At 43.1% G+C, this 18,180-nt stretch overlaps 1 protein-coding gene across 2 annotated transcripts; it reads right to left on the reverse strand.

The window, feature by feature from the left end:
• Nucleotides 1-3,933: 3,933 nt before the first annotated feature.
• GPA33 (glycoprotein A33) lies at nucleotides 3,934-13,486 on the reverse strand. 2 transcript variants are annotated; one of them, XM_085076341.1, is made up of 7 exons: nucleotides 13,305-13,481; nucleotides 9,692-9,843; nucleotides 8,601-8,811; nucleotides 7,918-8,076; nucleotides 5,610-5,723; nucleotides 5,018-5,141; nucleotides 3,934-4,577 (listed from the first exon to the last, which is right to left on the reverse strand). In XM_085076341.1, the coding sequence occupies exons 1-7, from the start codon at nucleotides 13,351-13,353 to the stop codon at nucleotides 4,496-4,498; spliced, it is 891 nt and encodes a 296-aa protein (XP_084932467.1). In that variant the 5' UTR covers nucleotides 13,354-13,481; the 3' UTR covers nucleotides 3,934-4,495. The 2 variants fall into 2 exon arrangements, with proteins under 2 accessions (XP_084932467.1, XP_084932468.1); XM_085076342.1 differs by lacking the exon at nucleotides 5,018-5,141 and having other exon boundaries at nucleotides 13,305-13,486.
• Nucleotides 13,487-18,180: the final 4,694 nt, after the last annotated feature.

The following is an 18,180-nucleotide window of genomic DNA, read 5'->3' on the forward strand; positions in this document are numbered from 1 at the left end:
AAGAAGCTGGACAGTGAGTGATGTGTGGGAAGGGAAGCCATGTTATTTCTTGACTCCTGAAGCCAGTTCTGAGATCTGCATTATAACTGTTACATTATCAGAGAGTGTTTGCTCTGTCTAAGGTAAGATAAATCTTTATTGTGTCCTTAGCAGTGTGTCAGTCATCAAGCTCCTAAAAGATAGAAACAAGGCAGTGATTTGGTGGGAATTTTCTGTGTGGAGGATGTGTCAAGTGTCAGGCATTGGACTGTGCTGTTGGGGTTGTGTCAGGCTGGAGGAGGCAGTGCTGTGATCCTCGATCAAACAGCAACAGCTGATACTCCATGGGGTGTGTCCTGCACCAGCTAGAGTGAGGTCCGTGCTGAGTCATTGCCAACAGGGAAACGTGCTTCCATTTCAGGGATTCTCAGTTTTGAGCAGTCACAGTCAAGTGACGGTGTGCTGAAAGTCAGATTCTTCTGAATAACAGCTTGGTTTGGGTGAAAGAAAACCTCTATTCAAGGAAACCTTGTCTCAATTTTCTTGTAAAATAGTTGTATTTTTCTGTTCCTGATATCTTCAAAAGAAACCTGCATAATTATGCCAGAGGGACTATACTTTTGGACCTGTTAGTAGAATTAAAAAGTGCTAACCCTTTCTGCTAGCAAGGGTTTCAAACTTTGCCTGAAAGTGGCTCAAGTATATGTGTGAAACTGGGTTTATTTTCTGGTTGATAGATAGAAGTAGCTGCAGCTGACTGCAAAGGCTTTAACATCATTCCATTTGGCAGAGTAAATGTACTGTAGTGGAGCAGGAGAAAAACAAGTTTGTTATCTAGTTTCTGCCCTCTTGATGACTTCTGCAGGATTATCATCCCTCACTGTCAATTTAGAATGGCCAGCCAGTAAATTTTATTGCAATGATTGAGTAAAATGAAGAAATTGGCAAACACTTCTATTAATCTAACCCTGTATTAGCTCTGTTTTCTCACTTTTCTGTGGTTCTGTCTTAGAGGCTCCTGTAAGCTTCTCTAACTGCCATTTTCAAATCATTCCCTTCAATCCCTAGTGAACAGGTGAAGTGCAGCAGAAGTTACAAATTCCCTTATGGTAGTGGGCTGTAATAAATTTAGTAGTAGCTCCAACACATCCAGAATTCATCTTGGAGGTTTGATCATTGTACTGTGAACTTCATCAACCAGAACACTGCCTCGGTGTCTTTCCTAGAACAGATGATACAAATAAACAGAAAAGGAGTGCAGTTGCTCTAGCAACAGGGATGGTGAGATAATTAACTCTTGTCTTTCTGACAAGTTGTGAATTGTGCTGTACTGAACTGAATCTTGAAATGGGCTGTTGGAGCACCAGCTTTTCTGTGTCTGTAATACTAGAAATACTTCCCAAGATCCTGAGAAGAGCGAGGAAGGCTGTGAGAGCGGATTTTGGTGGTTGTGTGGGAAATGGGGAGGGGTGGAATCCGTGGGGGCAGCTCTGTAGGGTAAAGGAGTTCATTAAGGTTGGCAGTTCATTAAGGACAGTGTCTCCCAAACACAAGAGCAGTCCAGGAATGCAGGGAGATGGATTGGGATGACTCTCTTGTCTTTATAGGGATCTTGTGGCTGCATCCTGGTCCTAGTGCAGTGTAAGGAGGTCGAAGCAGGTGTGGGCTACAAAGGAAGAATCCATGAACACTGGCCAGGCCTGTAGGGATGTTGTTTGGAAAGCCAAAGCTCATCTGGAGTTGATGCTTGCAAGGGATCAGGGTCAACAAGCAGAGCTTCTACGGCTTTGTTAGAAGTAAAAGGGTGAACAAGGGAAAAGTCGTCCTGGTGCAGAATGGGGTGAGTGACTTAGTCATGTGACTGGAGTAGTGCAGAGAAGGCTGAGGTGCTCAGTACCTTCTCTGTTTCATCCTTTTCTAATAAGGTCTCTCAAATCTGTGCTCAGGAAAGCTACAGGGAGGATAACAGCAGCATGTAGACCCATGCAAGTCCCTGGAGCCAGCTGGGCTGGATCTGAGGATGCTGAGAAAGCTGACTGACACAGTTTCAAGGATGCTGTCTCACCTTTGGAAGGTCACAGAGAGCACAGGATGTCCTTGGAGTAAGGTAGGAGTTTGAATATGTGTATTTGTGTATTTCTGGCTGGCTAAGTTAAACACAGTGGTTGAGGAAAAACACATAAAGCATTCTGATATGTGCACTACTTCCAAAGTATTTTTAAAAAGGGGGAAAATTATGAGCAGCACTGGATTATCTCAGCCTTATCTCCATGTGCTATCACTTAGTTTATTTCTCAGTGCAGAACTGAACTTAACATTGCAGAACTTTAAGTAGTTCTATTTTAAAGGTTGTCAAGTTGGACTCTCTTGCTTTTTCTCTGCTAGTTCTTACGGAGTCTGCTTACAGAGAGTTGAATTCATGGGTTTGGGGGTCATTTTGTAAACTCTTCTGTGTTTTGTGGCTGGTTTCTTCAGACAGCTTAGTGCAGGTCTGCTAATCTGCGTTTTCCTTCATGCCTAAAATGACCACTGTGCCAGTGTTACTTGAAGACTTCAGCTGACAAACAGCAATTAAGGCTCACATATCCTAAACATGAAGAGTATGGAACAGGCAGCACAGTGTTACAATGGCTTAGTGGCCGCAGCCAGTTTCTGGCTATGTTCTGGCTTTATTCTGCTGATAATTTTCAATTTTTTTGCTGGACTTTCCAGTTAAGATCTTTGAGAATCCACACTGTTAACCCTTAGCAGAAGCCCTCTTCAGCCACAGGGGTTTGGTGGAGGAAACAGGTTGTGCTGACTAGTTTTTGTAATGTTTAAAAAATAAATAGTTTTTGTTTCACGGTAGAAATGTATTACAATGCTAATTAGACAATTCACACTATACTTGCTTCTTGAAATGACAATAGAATGCATATCAGCTCTGTTTCTGAGCTATGCATTTCATTTTTTTATCTGCCTTCGGCTTCTCTGTACAATGTTTTGTTTTAGCCATCCATTTTTACAATGTTTTGTCATGCATCATGAGAAAAGGTCTTCAGAATGTCTTGCATTTCAGGTTGTCTGTTTGCCAGAGAGATTTGGATTTGCGTGTTCTTTGTAAAGAATTCCTGTTGTTGGTCTCTGCAGTGGTTATTACTTCAAATGAGTAATTGTATTTTAAGAATTATGTAAAACAAAAGCAGCCAGAAAGCAAGCCAGAATTACAGTTCTGGTGGGGTGATTTTCATAGTTTGAAATCTAGAAAATGCTGGTCATGTGTAGGAGGATTGCTGGTTCTTCTTTGAAGTTAAGTTTAAGATTTTTATTACAGTAACTATTTGGGGGTAAAGGGTATGTGGGAGGTATTGCTACAAGTTTCTGAAACTCCCATGGTTGAAGATGCATTAAGGAATTTGGAAAGGATAAATATTTTACTGCAAACAGGTCTTGAAAAAAAGAAGCAACCAATGCCTAGCCAGCTGTTAATTATATATAATACCATATTGACTGTCTTTGGGGACAGACAGTCCATTCTCTTCCAAAGGTACCAGTGCTAGGAGTTCTTTCCACATTTGCACACATCTTGCACATACAATGCAGTGCTTCTGATTAAATTGCTACAGTTTTGAACAGAAAGGTACTTTTCCTTCTTCCCTCCCCTTCTCTCTGCCTTTTTTTTTTTCTAATTGAAGATGTACTTGCTATGTACATGCTCTTGCACTGTCATTTTTTTCAGATGCAGCAGCAGCAGCAATGGACTATTTCTGACTTGCCCATGCAACAATCAGGAGGAAAGAAAAATGTAATGTAAATTAGGAACTCTGTGAGCTAGTACTCAGAAATTCAAGAGTCTGACAGTAAATAGGCTACTAGAATGTTTCTAGTTCTTATCAGCTGCCTGTCTAAGTTCTTACCTTATCTGTGACATCAGTATGCACTGTTGTCCCGACCAGGAGGCTCATTGGTCATCTATGATTTTTTTCCAAATCTTTATTTATGCCTGCATGTATAATATATACAAAGAACACATTTAATAAAATGTCTTTAAAAATCATCTTACTTCAACCTCCATAAAAAAAGTTTCTGTGTTGGATAATGCTGAAAGCTGTGATGTTTGCATGACACAGTAAACAAGACCACCCTTCCTTGATGAATTGCAGTTCGTTACCTTGAAACCTTTGTGGATATGGGGATACATCAGCAACTCTACTCCTCTGTTCTCCAAATAGACCTGACTGGTTTCTTTTCTCAAAAAGTGGGAAGTCTGGAAGACTGGTTATTTTTGGATGACTGGGTGCAGCAATGCTCCACTTGCATTTTTCTGCTATAAGATTGTGTATTAGTAGTGTATTAGCTCAGTGTACATAAACCACTTCTTTCCAGGGAAGCAAGAACATTCTCTCCCACAACAAGGCAGAGCCTTTGTCTTTCATTTTATACTTGAACTTCTTGCAGTAAGAAAGAGGGATTGATTTCTTTTCTACAGTGATGTCTGTGCCTCAGGAGATCCGGGAGATGGCAGTGACTTCTTCGTTCATACGTTCTCCACATTCTCCTCTATGCTCTCATGTCTTGCTGGCATCTGCCTGGATGGTTCATGTCTGTCTTCTTGCACCCTAAAACATTGTTCAGGAATAGAGATGTTAATTAAAACCAGCCAGAAACCTTACTGAAGAGGTGTTGTTAGGATAGTTTTACACACTGCTCTAAGCTGATCTGGAACTGTACCAAACTGATATCCATACATTGAATCTTGCTGAATGCAAGGTGATGCAAGAGCTGTATGAGCTACATTTGGGTTTTTTTTCATAGCATGTGTGCTAATTCAGATCCAAGGTTTGAATGTTGTAGTTCTACCCCAGCGACACAAAGGTGTCTGGGACTACTGGGCATGTAGGAGATGGGAGCCGCTGGGGCAGACACTGAAAGGAGCAAGCAGTGCATGCTTTCCCAGATTTCTCTTTTCTCCCGTGCTTTTCACTCCATCTGTTGATGCTGGAGGGAGAAGGAGAGCCCTTCATCTGTTCCATTCTCTCTTGGAGGGAGAGGTACTCACGTCATCTCATAGTCAGTGTCCTTGCTTGCCCGGCAGCAGCAGCAATAGGCCACGATCCCAATCACCACAATGGCACCAACAACTCCTCCAATGATGCCAGCATACAGAGCTATGTTCATGGATGCTGTGTGGGAAGGGAGGAATGAGCAGGGAGAAGGATGTCAAATGGGATCAACACAATCACTGGACTTTAAACCCCACCACCAGATCTCACTACCTGATCCAGACTGAGTGGAAGCCACATTTATTTGTCTAGAGCGACTGGAAATAATTCTGTACTGGGTAGTACAGGGGCAGTTAGTTACTGACAGGGAGAAGCCCCTGGATCTCTACAACTGCTCTTCTTTGTCAATAATTAAGTTTAGTTTTATGCATTGCAAACTCAGTCGTGTCTGACTCTACACATTTTTTGGTAATTCTTGAACTAACCCACGGAGTTGGTGAGTGCTCTATCAGCACGTAAACCAGTGGAGAGGGGCTCTCTTAAAGGTGTGCAAAAAGCAGATAGCAACATTCCCTTCCATTAATGCTCTGACGCTGAGCTGGGATACTCTTTGGTACTTCTCTTCCCTCAAGCAGCCCCATCTCTTACGTGGCACAACGCTGACTGTCATGTTGCAAAATTCCGTTCCCACATCATTTTTTGAAGTGCAGATGTAAAAGCCAGAGGTGTCCGCAGAGATGTTCGTCAGAGTTATTTGTTGCCCTGTTGTGAAACACAAATCAGGCCAAAAAAAGAGAGGCATTAAAGCAGGGAAGGAATTGGTAACAGCAGCCCTTCAGTTCCAGCCCAACGTGGTTAGAGTGATGAGAGGTTATTAAAGCTGATGGATTGCTCTGTCTTGCTTGGAAGCTGCCATGCTCATCCCTAGGTTTTAGTGTGATTTGTGGGAGGATAAACAGAAGTGTGCTGTTTTGATTACAGGGAACATGTGGTATTTGAACATTCCTTTTAGAAAGAAAATTGTAGGTGGAGGGTAGAGAAGTGTCTGTACTTGGAGAAAGCTTTTTTTTTGTTTTGGGGTTTTTTTGTTGGCTTTTTCTTTCATTGGGTATTGAGAAATGTAAGATGCCCACACCAGCACCTGGCTTTGAGAACTGACCATCTTGATGAATTCACTTGTTAAACAAGAGAAAGCTCTTCAATCCTTCAGCTCTTAGGCTTTTGGATGTGAATTATTTAGTAGTGGGGGTAAAAGCTTTCTAGTTTGGGAGAGGCCACATAGGCTGTGAAAAGAACTACGGTGACATGATTGCAATGATACCAAGTTTTCTGTCCAGCCTCACACAGCTCAGAACCACAGGCTAAAGCTTAGCTCTGTCTGCTCAGTCAGTTTTTGTTTGTTACATCTCCAGCAGGTGTTGGTTTGTGTAATCTATGCTTTTTGCTTGTGAGGAAGGTCCAGATCCTTGCTCTGAAAGCAAAGGACTGAATACTTTTTAATGCCTCTCTGTTTTCCCTAAGATCTCACTTTTTTCTGTTTAGTCTCTGCTGGCACCTAGTGCCAGATAGTAGAAGATCATGCAAGCTGAGAAATTGACAAACCATATGCTTGATTTAGTATTTTTATTTTCTTTTAGTCTCTACATACTCCTTGTACTTACTGTCTCCTCCCCCTGTTTTGGTTTTTTTGTGTGTATGTGTATGTGTGTGTGATGTTTGTAGCTCTCAAAGTCTCAGTCCAGTAACTGGAATTTAAATCCTCCTATTAAATCAAAAGTAATTGAGTGAGTGAAATGGGGAAAAATGTGGGTCAGGTACTGTCAGCTCTGGAGTGTCTCTCCTGAGGGGGTTCTGCACACTTTGCAGCAGTGGGACTTGCTTAGCACAGAAGGAAATTGCCTGTAGTGACAGGAGGGCGTCCAGCCAGCCTGGGGCACAATCGGCACGTAGTAGTTTGGCCATGGGTGCTCGGATGAAAGCAGAAATGAGGTGAAAATGGGCCAGGCCAGCAGAGACTCCTGTCCCAGGGAAGAACAGGGTGACAGCAGAAGCTGCTGCTGTGACAAGTCCCGGTGTGCTCAGGGCTGTGTGTGATGCGCTGGCACCGCTTAGTGGCCAGCAAAATGAATGAAGTTCCTGCTCCTGGTACTTAGTCCTTTGCATGTTTTATGCAACAATCAGCTCCTGGGTGTGGAACATCTTGTGGAGTCTCATCATATTTAGTGTATTTTCCTTAAACCAGGAAGGATAGGTACAAATACTCAGTCTTCCTGAATCTGGACAGGCCAGGATAAAACAAAAGTTGTTTAATGAAATAAATCTGAGTCCTCTTTCACTGCTACACTTAAGAGTATTAAACCTTCATTTCTGTATAAATAGTTCTATCAAGGTCCTGTTGTGGAAATTCAGTTCCTTTTTCTTTCCACATTCTGGCTTAAAATCAAAGCAAAATATTAGGGCCTGTGTGTCAGTCCTAAGGAACCAGAAGCCTCTTTTATGCTCAAAGCAGGAATGGTGCAACTTTCTCATACCCCCTTCTTCTAGGTGAGGGTTCATCTCTGGAAGGAAGCTTCCAGAGCCAAATTGTTTTTCCTTCAGTTTAGAGAGAGATCTGCTCATTTTCAAGCAAGCTGGGATGTAAAAAGACTTAGAAAACTTGATGTTGTTCTCATGTTATGCCCCCCCTTACTCCCAGCAATTGAGAAATAATTATTTCTGGCTGCTTCCAGAGCAATCCAGCTTTCTCACCAGGGGAAAGCTGAAGTTAAACTCTTTCTGACCATTCTTACTTCAGGTAAGAGGCCTTTCCCCACTGCTGAATTACTTGTGAGCATGTCTGCTATCAAAAAGACAACTTTTGAAAATCCTGTTTGGAGAACATCCTCGAAAGAGCCTTAAGAGTGTTTTTTGTATTTGCAGAGAGCTCAAAGACTTGATGTCTCTGAATTTCCCATACCTTCTGCGTTTGGTAGTGCACGGGGCTCATTTTGTACATTGAAGCTTTTCCAGGTGTATGTGGGCTTTGGGGAACCCTCGTGGGAAACGCAGGTTAGGTTGATTGTCTGTCCATATTGTGGTGTCCCCACAATTTTGCATTCAGGCTTGGATGGTGCAACTGAAGGAAGATAAAAGGAAGCAATTGTGTTAATCAGAAGTAGTTTCTTGTTTCAGGCCATCTGCACCTGTTGTTTTTATTCTAGCAAACAGCGGCTGGTCTTGCACCTGCCACTTACTTCTTAAAGGAAATCGAGTAAGTTTGTATTTAATTTGTTTCTCCCTTTTTCGCACTGGAAAACCAAGAAGGAATTGCAAGATGCATTTTGGGATGTGTCTAATAGTGTTAGGTAACCCATCCTTTGATAGGTGAAGTATGACAAGCCACAGGGGGGATGAGGAAAGCCCTGTAACGAGGCCTGGATTATTATAAAAGTGAGTTGTACAACTCTGGGTGTCTGAGGGAGTTGTGTGCTCTATGCCTCCCAGCATCCTTCCACAGCAGCAGGAGAAGACCAAAGGTGGAAGTGTGGATGACAACTTTTTTTTTTTGCTCTTAGAAAACTTGTTGTTTTAACCAATGTGGACATTAGAGGAGGGGCAGCTGTGTCTAACAGGGGTGTGGCATTGCCTCTGTCACCTTACCCAGGACAAAGAGGTCCAGGAGTGCAGACTGGCGGGGAGGATCATTCCGGAGGCGGACGCTGCAGGCATATGTCCCGTTGTCCTCCATGGTCACAGCACTGATGGTGATGCTGATGTCCCCACTGTCCACATCGCCACTGAACTGGATGCGGTGGTCATAGCCCTGCCCATACTGCACCAGCCCATCAAAATACCTGGTCACAGCATCCTCCTGGTAGAGAGGGAGGGAAAGGATCAGCCTTGGTTTCTTCTGTGTGAGTCTGCAAGGTAACTCAATGAATCAGCCCATTCTTATGAGCAGCTTGGAAAAGAGAACCTTAAACTGCACCAGTTTGAGAAAAAGCCAAGAAAAACATAGAAATTCAAAAGGATCTCTGTTTCTATTTGGAATCCCCTTCTCACAACTTATCTGAAATCAGAGACAGCTTATTTCTTTTGCTGGGGCTTATTCACCTTTCCTCTCTTGAGGAGAGGACCACATGAGACTTGTCTGAGACCCACATCAGTCAAATTGCCTTATAATTACACAAACTCTCCCAGCAAGGATCTCTAGAGAAGAAACCCTTGGCAGTTCCTCAAGAGAGTCTCCAAAGGCTGCTTCCCCTCTCACTAATTCCCAAGAAGTCAAGGAGAACTGTAGGAGTCTCTTTACCTTCAAATACTCCAAAGAGATGTGGGACACCTCAAAAATCTTAGTGTACTATTATCAACTTAAACTTTATATAGTGTCAAAGAGATGACTGTATATAAACATGTATGTGTAATACACGTATCCCTTTAGAAAGTATCTGAGTGTTTAATGTATTTTAACAGATGTAAACCCCATAGTATATACAGTGATGTAACCTCAGTACACACTGTAAGATCAAGAGAGAGGAAAAAGAAGGGTGGGTGCTTGCCTAATATCGTGCAATAGGTTTGGGATAAGTTGTATCTAGAATCAGCATTTTTGTCTGCACAGTTCTGGGATTAAAAAAAGTCTGGAAGGAGTCTTTCTCTTCCAACATCCATTCCCACCCACAGTCCAGCTTCTATCTCCCACCCCCTTCTTGGATATCCTCTCATTTGTTTCTTTATGCAGCTCAATTTACCTTGCTATAGAGTTTCCTCCAGACAACCAGGTCTGCTCTGTCAACAACTGAGTTTGTTTTAAAATTACAGCGCAGGGTAGCGTTTCTTCCTCTTGCCACCTGGATTGTCTTGGCAGGTGCTTCCACAGTGAGGGCATGAGCAGACACCAGAACTAGGAAGAGAATAAATTCTGCACTCAACAGAAATAACATCTGGATTCCACGCGAGTCTCTCTGGCTTTCTTACATGCTGCAATAACCCCACGTTCCCTGCCATCCAGGACATTCCCCACTGAGCAAGAGGTGATATGTGCTGGGGCTGATTGGCTCTAGGAAGCTGCTGCACGGGATGGCTTAGAGGAAAACTCTGCTCTCTATTCCTTGCTTCCCTCTTCTTCACCTACACATATTGCCATGGAGTTCAGAAGGGTGTTTTATTTTTTCCTGAGCCCTTCTTCAGCGTGAGTGACATCCTTTGACAGTTCAGAATGTATAGAGGGAGACAGATAAACAGATACTACAAGTGCATCAGCAGTCTTAAGGATTCAGGCTAAACTAACAAACTGATACTGTCAGATTTCAAGGATCAGGAAAACTGTCAAATAACTTGCCTCAATCCAAATCCGTAGAAAAGTGACGTTTTGTGCTAGGGAATCAAAACCTGTTCATGTTTTTCATCCCTGAAAACAGAAAAACCTAGAAAAGCAAAGAGTGATTGAAAGAAACAAGGAAAGAATAGCTATTAGCTTTTTGAAAAATGGGTAAGGTAGTAGTCAGTCACCTTTCTCCAAGAACTCCAGCTCCTGCCTTTGGAGCACAGGAATAGCTGAGAGTTGAATAAGACAGAAATCCCTCTGTGCCCTGGGGAAGCACGCAGGGCACAGGGCAGGCGTTTCTTTTACACTGAATTCCCTCTGACTTGCTGTTAATTTATCATGTCTGAGCATTGCCTGGTGGGCAGGTCTTTGTTATTCTCAGAACTGAGCTGGACATTTATGTCTGTCCTGCCATAGGTGACCTTCATGCCTGTGGGAATCTATGGTTAAAAACACCTGCTTTCTCCTAGCAGTTTGTGTGGGTTCTGCGTTTGGGTTTGTTGGTTTGAGGTTTTTGTTTCGTTACTTTTTTTCATGGCACCAAATGGAATCATTTGGGAAAACTGCAAATGGCAAGAAAGGTAGTACTGTTCAGAGATGCTCCCATGGCAAAGAGGAATATGGTGCAGGAAGGGGGAAAGAGGAGGAGGGCTTCCCCCATGAGGGTATGCTGCATGTGGTGGTGAAGGTTTGCTTCTGAAAGCTGGGTCACTGTGCCCTGGAGAGGATTTGTGTGAAAAGTTGCCATCCAGCACACTTTGGGTCCTCATTCTGCCATATCTTTGTCCAGGTTAGACCCATAAGGAAGTGTAATGTATAAGGGAGAAAGAAAAGGATCTCTAGATTCCACTTAGAGTTGCAAACTGGTTGTGAATACTCACTTTTTTAGACAGGAAGAGCCCACTGCCACATGCACTAGGTCAGTAAGAGAAAGCCATTGGCAAGTTGAGCACTGCCAGATCCTTGACTAGCAGTGAACAAGTATTCCTTAGAAAATAACAGCGTGGGGACCCAAAAGGTTGTGTTGTAACTGCACTAAGAACCTGTGGTGGAAATTCAGGTAATTACATAGGGTGCTATAGGCACAGGGATCTGCTTTTAACCTGAATTCCCATCTATTTGCATGCCCTGCCCCATGAGAGTTGTTCTGTGGGCTCACAGAGTTCATTAATGAGGTGTGTTTTCACCTTTTCCTCTGTGACATGGCGCGGGTGGCTTCTGTTCTCTCAGGGATTATTTCATTTACAACTCCTGACAGTTATGAGGAGGAAACCAGGGCAAAGTATTTCTAACGTACTTTTATTGCAGCCACTCCCAGATCGTTCCCTGCTCTGGAGCACCCAGGGCAAGGCCCGTGTTTGCATAGCCCCGGGGCTCTTTCTCACTGCTGTTTTCAAATGCCCTCCATATGAGACACCTGTGAAAGCTTTTTCCAATGCTTCTTGTGACTCGATAGAGGTGCTTTCCTGCACTTAGGTGAAAAGCACCACTGTCTGTACCAGGAGACAGAGCAAAACCCATTTCCTGTTCCTTTTGTCACTCAGAAACTGGTTCCACTGGGCTGGGGTTCACTGACAGGTCATAAATGCAGCCCTGAGGCAGAGACTGCCCAACCCTAGGACTTCTTTTTCTTCCACCAACTGGATGAGTCAAATACTCCAATAAATGAGATTTTTCTTTTCTTCCAAACATGTCTTTGGTGCAGAGTTGGGGAGCAGCTGAACTAGACACTGCGTGTGAGAGGCACAGCCTCTAACACACTCATCTGTTGCTGTCACCCTCATGTCCCACTGCTTCTGGTGCTCTTCTGTTTGTCACCTACATCCCCTTCTGCATCCCACAATGAGCTTCCCTCTCTTGGGGAAGCTGCAAGGTTTTGTTCTGGGATGTCATTGACTCAGGCTGATTTCCTCCTTCCCACTTCTCACCATGTTTCACTTCATAGTCAGCATGTTTAAAAATCGTGGTGATTTATTCTTCAAAGGTTGGGTTATTTTTTTTCTAAGGCAAAACAGAATCTGCTCAAAATATGGCTGAAGGGAGTGGAAGCCAATTCTGAAAGAAGTCCAGAAAAGGAGGGAGGACAAATAGCCTACATACTACCAGAGAGACAATGTCACCTAGATTTAAGTCCTAGGATTACTGTTTTGTGTGTTATCATTTTGCATGTTTATAGCATTTTAAGAAATTGAGAGAGGTTTTATCCCCCTCTGCTCAGCTTAGAGATTTGTACTTGTACAAAGGAAGAAGAAAATGGAAGTGACATTTCTACTTTCACATTCATTACTAGTGTTAACAGACTGAAAGGCAATTAACACGATTATAGGAATGTTTTGTTTGCTGAAAAAATTGAGATTCTGATCAAGCAAAAAAAAGAGCTTCATCCTACATGTATATTTTCGTAAAAGTTCCCCACACTTAATTTGCATAGCATGAAAGGTGAGAATAATGAAAAAGGAGAGTGGATACCAATGGCATTGCACAATTTACGTAATTATCATCAAACCATGGCCAAGTCATGTTTGTTGCATATGGAACCATCCACTTTTTCTGATTACTTTAAACTTTGCAAATGTCCTTTCTGTGGGTCTTATTGTTAAAGTGAGGTTTTCAGGATTTTCAGTTAAAAAGCCCCAAGCAAGTCCCATGTGCGTAGCTTGGTCTGAAGCCTAGAATAGGGTGTAGGACCATTGACAGGAGAAGATGAGACAGGATAAAAAGCAGTGGAAGTGAGAATTCCAGAGAAGGAAGTTCCTTCTTCAGAGATAAATACTGTATTTAACAGAAACCAATGAAACTGTTTTTTAAAAAATATTTTCCAGCTTCATGAAGAATAGCATTTTTTTCCCTCACTCCTAACACTGTCTTACAGCTTTAGGAGATGCCTGTGTGTCTGGACATACACTTGTCTGGCCATAAACACAGAGGAACCTTCACCAAACAAAAAACTGACACACAAAGCGCACTAGAGTCCTTGTACTTTGTAGTGCTGTTTCTTTCCACCCAGCCCTTGAGGACATAACCAAATTAGTACTCACTTGCACTGAAAATGAACAGCCCAAGTCCTTTCATTGCTGTCCCACTCATCTCTCCTTTGTTTCACCTCAAAGTGCTCTTCCTTGTAAACTCCAGGTGGCAGGGTAGGTAATTGGCTTTCGCTGAAGGGCTGCTTCACAGTGGCACTACAGGTTCACTTCCTTAGCCTCTTTTAAAGTGCCTCTGCCCCAGCCTGCCACTCCCAGCCAGAATGACAAGCCACATCACCAGTAGGCTTTGACATCACTTGCTGCTCTCTGTAAACTTGTGAACTCCTTCCCCAGTTGTGAACTTTCCCCCCCAGTTAAACGGCCTTTCCCTGTTTCTCCCAGTGCGCAGGTGCACAAAGCAAGGGAAGGGTGCAGTGGGACTGGGAGTGGAGTATGTAGTACAGCTGCAGTCGTGCATGTGATGACAGGGAAGCAGGGGAGGACAAACCTCATCTTTCTCAAATATTTATTAAGGAACAGAATTAAAAAGGTATTAAAGTGTTTCACAAGGCAGGCAGCAGCCCACATCCAGGCTTTAAGGAACTGAGGGGCCTAACTCTATTTACTTTAAATACTCATAAGAATATGTAGTTTATGGAAATTTGATGACTAATGGGTTATCTAAATATAAGTGAGATGCATCTCAGCCAAGTTCTTGCTCTCTTATGCCTACTGTTCAATGCCTGGTGTGTGGTTTGCACAAGAGCCACAGGTACCAGAGGCACTTCTCCCTCTCTGCTGCAAAAGGCTGTGGGATAACTAGCCTGTGGCTTGCAGCATGCTGGTGATGTGTCTGTTGAGGCACAGGCACTGCAGGGCCAGAACTGCTCACATGTTCTGCACAGGGAAGGCACAAATAACTGCTGCTATAATTGACTGAAGAGTAAAAAGGAGACTGATGGCAGCTGAGGCAAACATCTGACATTACATTTAACTGAAGGCAGTGTGTCTTCTAAACTCTTCACTGCCACTGGGCAGCAAGGGATGTTTCCATGTGGGATAGTCATCTATGCTCTATTTCTAGCCATTGGAGGGACAAAGTCACTTTTAGGGTGTGAGTGATCATTTCAGGCATCTTAGATGGGGACATCATGTTCTTAAGACACCATTTTCAGATCAAATAGTCATACAATGCAGTACATTATTGATGAACCTTGTTGTGCTTTTTGAAGGAGGCTTCCTCAAAAGTGGTTGTCTACACTGGATATCTGTGTTTAGTCCAGTAAAGCAGATCTGTATCTTACTCTTGTGCTGACCTCAGGCTTGTGTGGTGAATCTGCCAAAAGCCACACTGAAGAATTGCCTTTTGGTCTATATGGCAGTTCTTCAAAATACCTCCAAGACAATGAGACTTAGGAATGACTGGAAATCCAATCCCTCTGATAGAAAGGCCAATCTGTGTGTTTGATGCACAACCTCAGTTCTCTTCCAACTGTTAGATCAAAGCATAAAAGCACATAAGAGTACAAAAACTTTATTCTTTGGGAATCTTCCAAATGAGGACAGCCAGTAGGAAAATTCATCATGTTGTATGTGTCTCATCTTTGAGTGGCTGCAGGCATTAGGAGATGGCAAGGACCCTGCAAAGAGAAGGAAGGACATTTTCCAAAGCCAGCTTGCCAACTAACCTCAAAACATTAACTGTAAATTACTTAAGATGTAAGTAAAGTTGGAGCAAGGTCAGCAGTCTCCCTTCTTGTCTTTGGAGCCCACAAGGATGAGTTTCTTAAATGTTTATCTCCCTAAAAGACTTAAGATCTTTGTGACTTTATCCTACATCCTCCAGGAAGAGACATGCAGGATCTTTACTCTAGCTTCCACACTTTTGATTTTGCTTCCAGTTAATGTTGTGAGGCTGATCAACAGAGGTAGTGACAGAAATGCTATCATTGTAATCCATCTGCCCACACTTCCTGTGTTAATTCTCAGTTCTTCACAGAACAGCTTCACATAACCAAAGGAAGGTAGTAAAGTGCAGAGACTATAACCAACTTGGTCAGCTTGCTGCTATCCTCTTCACAGGATCATTTATACAAACTCTCTTTTCTCTTTTCTTCCCTGTAACTTCAAAACCCACTTGACTGATATCAGCTACATTTGATGGACAGATGGTAATCTTAAAGATGGGAAATTTCTTTCAGTCTCATAAAAATCAGCAATCTCTTTTTAAGAGAGAAATTAAGTTAATGGTACCTCTTAGGCATTAATAATTGTCTTCCATTCCCAGAATCTGTGGTTTCACAACTGATGCAACCATGATGGGTCTCATCTTTTGTGCAGCCAGGCAGATAGGAAATGTGGTAGAGTGAGTGGTCACAGGGACTGCCTTACCTCATGTTGATGTGAAAGTGATTTATTGGTGAGAAGATTTTTACCCTACCTCTATCAGCCACTCCATTACATCCCAAGTAAATAAGTTGGCAATGGGATTGGTTATATTCTGCTGTTTTGGAGACTTGGCTAAGGCTGGTTTCCTAGGTATTGGGGAGAGAATATGCTTCAATGCCTGATACTTATATAAATCTGACATTAAGATGTTTGTTTAGATGCTCTATATTTATTGGTTTTGTTAGCTATTTAAGCCTAGATTGGAAAAGGTATTTAGGAACTTCTATCCTGTCACGTTTCCCTGACAGTTCTCACTGGGGGTCTTAGGAGCAACATGGGCAATTTTAAGAGATTTTATATTTGTTCCTGGCTTGACTTTTCTCTCCTTGTCTAGCATGAGCACTGGCACCACAGCTAAAAGAGCTGCTATAGCTACCAGCAACACTGCCAAACCCTTGCATATCAGCTTCTTCATCCCTCACCTGTAGGCCATGCAAACCCTTGAAGTCCTATTTTTGCTGATGGCTGCAGCTCTGGGGAATCTTTTTGCTGATATGTAGGATTTTTAGGGGCTATTATTAGCTTATTTAAATGAAAGTGCCATTGACATGAAAAGCTTTAATACAAAACCAGGATGACTTCATTGTGTTGCCAAAAATACACGCTCTGATAAGGCTTTCCTGTAAAAGCCAACAAGGAATATGCATAGGTAGCATAGTGCTACCATTATAAATCTTTGTAACTCCTGCCAGTTAAGAGAAAGAGGAACCTTACATCAAGACCCCACCTAAGAGGACAGCACCTGGCCGTGTTCAGTTCAGCTTCATCTATGAATGAATACATTAATCACCAGTGACAGATGCCCAATCACAGCTCTTTTTGCTATGTTGGCACATGCAAACAGTCATTAGCAAAGATTTCTGTCATCCTTGCCTCTGCTCTCTATGGTCACCTTGATCCCAAAACCCAACAACCTGTAGCCAGAAATGAGGAGGAGCTGCCAGGCTGTCTGCTCTGAGTGTCTCCACAAGTCTGCAACCTATGGGATGCTCTCAGCATCTCTGCATTTGAAGGGTTGCAGTGAGCATGGCAGGGCCTTCACCATCCTCTGCTGCCCTTGTGTATCCTGAGGATTCACAAATAGGATTTTCAGAAGCAGCTCAGTCACTTAAAAGCATCTGTTTTTACTGGATGCCAATGGTATATGTGCTCCCACAACATTTAGGTCCTTTGAAAGCTGTGCTTGCCAATATAAGCCAATCTATAATCAAACATCTTTAGATCACTTGTCACAATTAGCAGTAATTAACAAGAACACATGTGTCACTGCATTGCAGAAGCAGCCAGAAATTGCATTGCCCAGGGGAGGCATCTGCAGGATGAACACAATTAATTCTCTTTTTGTGCATGAAACTGTTAGGATCTCTTCAAGCCAGTAATCAGCCATCCCTTTCTCCCCTTGCTGTGACACCCACGATCCAATATAGCAATTTCTATTTTCCCTACTTGCTCACCCCTGTACCTGTATTAACACAATCTGGGCTGTGAGCACACCAAGACTTGGGTGGCTGTGTCACAGCTCGTCCCTGCCATGATGTGACATCCCTACAGTCACAGCTCCCATTCCCATGTTGGGATGCAGCACTCAGGCAAGAAGGGGGGTGTGCAGGCCCTGCCAAGCATGGTGCAGCACAGAAGGTATCTGTGGTATGAGATAGGTGAGTTTCCTTTTCCACTTCCTTTCTTGTTTGCTTGTTTGTTTGCAAAGGGAATCCACAATAGGATGTTTCTGCATGACTCACAACTGGAGCCCCCAGTACAGATAAACAGCACTCAGACTTCCAGCTGGTCCTGGCCTGGGCCAGCCTGGCCCATGAGCTTTGCTGGGGAGGCAGGAGGTGGGAACTAGAAATTTACTATTTGGAAAGACATCAGAGAAGACAGAATGTAGCTCAATCATAGCTCTTCCAAGAACAGAAATCAACTCACCATAAAACCACAGAACCACAGAATCGTTTGGGTCCTAAGGGACCTTTAAAGATCATTTAGTTCAACCTCTCTATCACAGGAGGAACATTTGTCACCAGACCAAGTTGCTCAAAACCCCACCCAACCTGGCCTTGGACACTTGAGTGATGGGGCATCCACAGCTTCTCTAGGCAATCTGTTCCAGTGCCTCACTGTCCTCACAGTAAAGAATTTTTTCCTTTTATGTAATCTAAATCTACCCTCTTAATTTAAATTCATTGCCCTTTGTCCCATCACTAGAGACCCTGGTAAAAACTCTCTCTCCTTCTTATTTATAAGATCCTCTTAAAGTACTGAAAAGCTGCAGTAAGGTCTCCCTAGAACCTTCTCCAGGATGAACAGACCCAACCCTCTCAGCCTTTCTCCATAGAAGCATTCTAGCCTTCTGATAATTTTTGGCCCTTGTCTTGCTCCAAGAGGTCCATGTTTTGTGCTAGGGGCTCCAGAGCTGAATGCTGTACTCCAGGTAGGGTTTCACAGGAGCAGAGTAGAGTGGGACAGTCACCTCTGCTGCTGGTCACACTTCTGATGC

Source organism: Lichenostomus cassidix, chromosome 1 (genome assembly GCF_008360975.1).
Source record: "Lichenostomus cassidix isolate B80296 chromosome 1, HeHo_3.0, whole genome shotgun sequence".
In the NCBI taxonomy this organism is placed as follows: domain Eukaryota; kingdom Metazoa; phylum Chordata; class Aves; order Passeriformes; family Meliphagidae; genus Lichenostomus; species Lichenostomus cassidix.